Source organism: Cyclopterus lumpus, chromosome 23, assembly GCF_009769545.1.
Source record: "Cyclopterus lumpus isolate fCycLum1 chromosome 23, fCycLum1.pri, whole genome shotgun sequence".
Classification (NCBI taxonomy): Eukaryota; Metazoa; Chordata; class Actinopteri; order Perciformes; family Cyclopteridae; genus Cyclopterus; species Cyclopterus lumpus.
In genome coordinates, this window is record NC_046988.1 from 17,519,107 (window position 1) to 17,523,769 (window position 4,663).

At 51.5% G+C, this 4,663-nt stretch overlaps 1 protein-coding gene across 1 annotated transcript in view; it reads left to right on the plus strand.

The window, feature by feature from the left end:
• The window catches only part of gcc1 (GRIP and coiled-coil domain containing 1), a 4,433-nt gene extending 38 nt beyond the window's left edge, over window positions 1-4,395 (plus strand). Inside the window, exons 1-4 of the mRNA XM_034526013.1 lie at window positions 1-115; window positions 476-988; window positions 1,103-1,765; window positions 2,015-4,395. The exon at window positions 1-115 is cut by the window's left edge and continues 38 nt beyond it. Coding sequence (XP_034381904.1) covers window positions 614-988; window positions 1,103-1,765; window positions 2,015-3,274 — 2,298 coding nt within the window. The 5' untranslated portion in view covers window positions 1-115; window positions 476-613 and the 3' untranslated portion in view covers window positions 3,275-4,395. The remainder of the gene's footprint in view (window positions 116-475; window positions 989-1,102; window positions 1,766-2,014) is intronic.
• The last annotated feature ends 268 nt before the right edge of the window (window positions 4,396-4,663 follow it).

Genomic DNA, 4,663 nt, shown 5'->3' on the forward strand with positions numbered 1-4,663 from the left:
GCTGTTGGTCGACAGTCTTCTCAGACTCAACTCTGATATTATATTCGTCATATTTATAGTTTTACAGTGAAATAAATGCGCCCAGAAGCAGTTTGAGTCCGACTCAGTTCATCAGGTGAGAGATTCTTATTATGAATGTTTGTGCTGAATCCTACATATTAGTTTTATAAACAAGTCATTAATGTGTTTCATTCACAACATTTACTCCCGTGTTTAAGATCAAAGGGATACGTATTTATTATATATAATATACTGTGGTTAGTGTTCATTTACAGGTTTAGTTATTTTAAATGTCTTTCTTTACCGTTAAATGTTTATGTTTCGTATGTTAGCAGGCAAGAGTTTATAAAATATGTTTAGTTACAAACAGTTAATCAAATGTAAATGTTGATGTATCTCATTAATTAAGAAGAAGAGTTAGTATGTCATAATTAAAGTAGTAAAATGTTTAAATCTAGCTGTTGTCTCTTTTCAGAAACAAACTAACTCAGCTGCAGATTAACCAGTTCTGGTCCTCCATGATGATGGTCTTACCTGACCCTGCTAGACCACCAATCCAATCTGACCCTGGTAGACCACCAGTCTGATCTGACCCTGGTAGACCTTCAGAGACATGGAGAAGTTCGGGATGAGTTTTGGGGGGGGTCCCGGCAGGAAGGAGTTGCTGGACACCATCGAATCCCAGAAAAAGCAGCTGGTCCAGTACCAGACTCGCTTCAAAGACGTTGTCCAGGCCTATAAGAGTCTTCTGAAGGAGAAGGAGGCTCTGGAGGCCAGTTTGAAGGTCTTGACGGTGACCCAGGAGGTGGACCTGAACCAACAAGGCCAGGACACTACCACCACCTCGGACCTCCTGGAGGACGGCTGCTCGCTGCACAGTGAGGACAGCGTGGACACGGTAGCATCTGTGGACATACCCAGTGAGACCACCAGAGGGTACCAGAGCGAGGAGGACCAGGGGGAACCAGGAGTTAAGTCCGACTCAATGGTACGTTTTTAAAAGTCTTAGTTTTTTATGACCCAGGTGTTGGTTTTTAAGTTAGACTTGTTTGTTGCCGCTGAAGACGTCGGCGGTTTAACGTGCCAAGTTCTCTTCCTGCAGACCCTGCGGTCCGATACGAGCGCCGGCGTCTCAGAGAGCAGCACCGTGGGGGCGGAGAAGCAGCAGGCCACGCCTCCTCCAAACACGGAGGTGGACCGTCGAGTCGCCCAGCTGAAGAACCAACTGAGCACGCTCACCAGCGCCCTCGCCACGGTGACCCACGAGAAGTCTCGGATGGAGGCCAGCTTTCAGGCCGACAAGCGTCAGCTGAAACAGGAAGTGGAGGAGCTCCAGGACCGTTTAGTCGGCGTGAGGGGGCAGCAGGAAGTGGAGCTGCGCGCCGTGCAGCAGCAGTTGGCCGAAGGCCGCGCTCGTATCATCACGCAGCAGTACGAGCGGGAGCAGGAGCAGGGAGACCACGTCCAGCAGCTCAGGGAGCTGCAGAGGATCCTGCAGCAGGAGAGAGACCTGCGACAGGATGTAGAGCTGCGCCTGCAAGACGCCAACGCAACTCTCCTCGTGACATCAACGGCCGTGGACCGAGGGGCGGAGTCCGAGGCTCACCTGAACCAGGTGAGGGAGGAGCGAGACGAGCTGAGGAGGAGGCTGCAGGCTGCTGAGGAGGACCAGAAGAAACCAGATCCCAGAGTGAACAAACTGCAGCATGAGCTGACAGAGCTGAAAAAACACCTCCAGCAGCAGATGCACCTCGAGACCAGAAAGGTAAAACTGAGACCCTGACCAACTAAAACCCGGTCTAAACTCACTAAAACAGATCCATATTGAGCCCAATAAGATAAAACTAAGACCCTTGTAAACTAAAACTATATCTTAACTCCCTAAAACCACATTGAGCCCAATAAGATAAAACTAAGACCCTTACCAACTAAAACCAGGTCGAAACCACATTGAGGCCAGTAAGGTAAAACCAAGACCCTGACCAGTAACTCTTGACTGTTGGTGTTTCGGCAGGCGTGCGAGGCGGAGGAACGAGCTTGTGAGCGAGCTCAGGCTGCAGAGACGAGGGTCGCCAGTCTGGAGCAGAGGGTCTCTGAACTCTCGGAGCTGCTCGGTTCTTGTGAGAAGTCGAGGCAGAGAGACCAGCAGATGGCTCAGAGACTCAGAGACCGAATCCTACAGCTGGACACGGAGAACAAAACGCTCGCCATCGCTGCCTCCAGCAGGATGACCTCTGACCTCGCGGTGGACGAGTCTCAGCTGGACATTGGCATGCTGAAGGAGAAACTGGAGAAGGTAAAGAAGCTGTTATCGCTGGCGGCTCAGAGGAACCCATACCAGAACATCCAGAACCTTGTGGAAACCCAGGCAGAGCTTGGCGGAGACAAAGCCTCCGTGTTCTACCAGCAGGAGCTTCAGCAGCTCAAGGACGAGTTTGAACGTTACAAGCTGCGAGCGCAAGTGGTGCTGAAGAACAAGAACGCCAAAGATGGCTGCCAAGCAAAAGAGCTAGAGGAGGTCCGGGACCAGCTGTCCGAGCTGAGGGAGAAGTACATCAACCTGCGGATCCAGAGCGATGAGGCCGAAACCCGACACCGCCGTGAGCTGGAGGAGCGGCAGCAGCAGGCGGCGGGGCTGCAGCATACTCACAAACAGGAAGTGGAGCAGGCGGAAGCGTCTCATCGGGACGACCTGCTGCGACTGGAGGCGGAGCTGCACAAACAAAGAGAGAGGACAATGGCGCTGCTGGGCGAGAAGGACCAGGAGCTGGAGAGGCTGCGGGCCGCCGCACCGAGCTGCAGCTACGACGCCAGTAGAGTGACCAACAACGAGCACGAGTCTGGCCCGGAGACCGAGGGCGACATCATTAGCCAGGCGCTGCGGCGGGCGACGCCCAACGAGCCCACGCTGCTGCTGTACGCCGAGCATCTGGCCAGGAAGGAGGTGGAGACGGGCGGCCTGCGGCGGCATAAACACCGGCTAGAAGAGGACGTCCACCAGCTTCAGGCCCGGCTCATCGCTAACGGGGAGCGCCACGATGAGGAGGCGTCAGAGCTGCGAGGACAACTCGACAAACTGATCAGAGATCAGAGCCGAGAGGGCGCCAATATGGAGTACCTGAAGAACGTCATCTACAAGTTCCTGACACTGCAGGACGCCAGCGGGAGGCAGCAGACACTCAACGCCATACTGACCATCCTACACTTCAGCCCGCAGGAGAAACACACCGTCATGGGGCTGCAGGGCGCTACCTGGTGGCCCAGCAAGCGATAAGACACCTGGCGGCCCAACAAGAGATGAGACACCTGGTGGACCAACAAGAGATGAGACACCTGGTGGCCCAACAAGAGATGAGACACCTGGTGGACCAACAAGAGATGAGACACCTGGTGGCCCAACAAGAGATGAGACACCTGGTGGACCAACAAGAGATGAGACACCTGGTGGACCAACAAGAGATGAGACACCTGGTGGCCCAACAAGAGATGAGACACCTGGTGGCCCAACAAGAGATGAGACACCTGGTGGCCCAACAAGAGATGAGACACCTGGTGGACCAACAAGAGATGAGACACCTGGTGGACCAACAAGAGATGAGACACCTGGTGGCCCAACAAGAGATGAGACACCTGGTGGCCCAACAAGAGATGAGACACCTGGTGGACCAACAAGAGATGAGACACCTGGTGGACCAACAAGAGATGAGACACCTGGTGGCCCAACAAGAGATGAGACACCTGGTGGCCCAACAAGAGATGAGACACCTGGTGGCCCAACAAGAGATGAGACACCTGGTGGACCAACAAGAGATGAGACACCTGGTGGACCAACAAGAGATGAGACACCTGGTGGCCCAACAAGAGATGAGACACCTGGTGGCCCAACAAGAGATGAGACACCTGGTGGCCCAACAAGAGATGAGACACCTGGTGGACCAACAAGAGATGAGACACCTGGTGGCCCAACAAGAGATGAGACACCTGGTGGACCAACAAGAGATGAGACACCTGGTGGCCCAACAAGAGATGAGACACCTGGTGGACCAACAAGAGATGAGACACCTGGTGGCCCAACAAGAGATGAGACACCTGGTGGACCAACAAGAGATGAGACACCTGGTGGACCAACAAGAGATGAGACACCTGGTGGCCCAACAAGAGATGAGACACCTGGTGGACCAACAAGAGATGAGACACCTGGTGGACCAACAAGAGATGAGACACCTGGTGGACCAACAAGAGATGAGACACCTGGTGGACCAAACATTTAGATTGAGAGAGAAACTGTCTGGTTTCTACATGAATGTTGCTGTGAGGAAACATTACAAATGTAACTTCTTCATATAACGGATATATTTTTGATTTCTTTGTTGAAATAAACTACTTTTCCTGTTTCACAAACTTAGTTTGGTTCATTTTAAAGAGTTCATTCATTTCAGGATATTGTAGTTTTGTATCAAAAAAAAAATGTTAACCTCAATGTCAGTTAGTCATTACACCACAACTCTAAAGTATTACTACTTTTGTTATCGTAACCTTGTTCGTATCAATAAACATAAAAGCAGCTTTATAATAAACCGTTTGAGAACACCACATCATTCAGATCAATATATTGATCAATATGTAACAAAAGTGATTGAATTTATAACAAAGTAGACAGTGT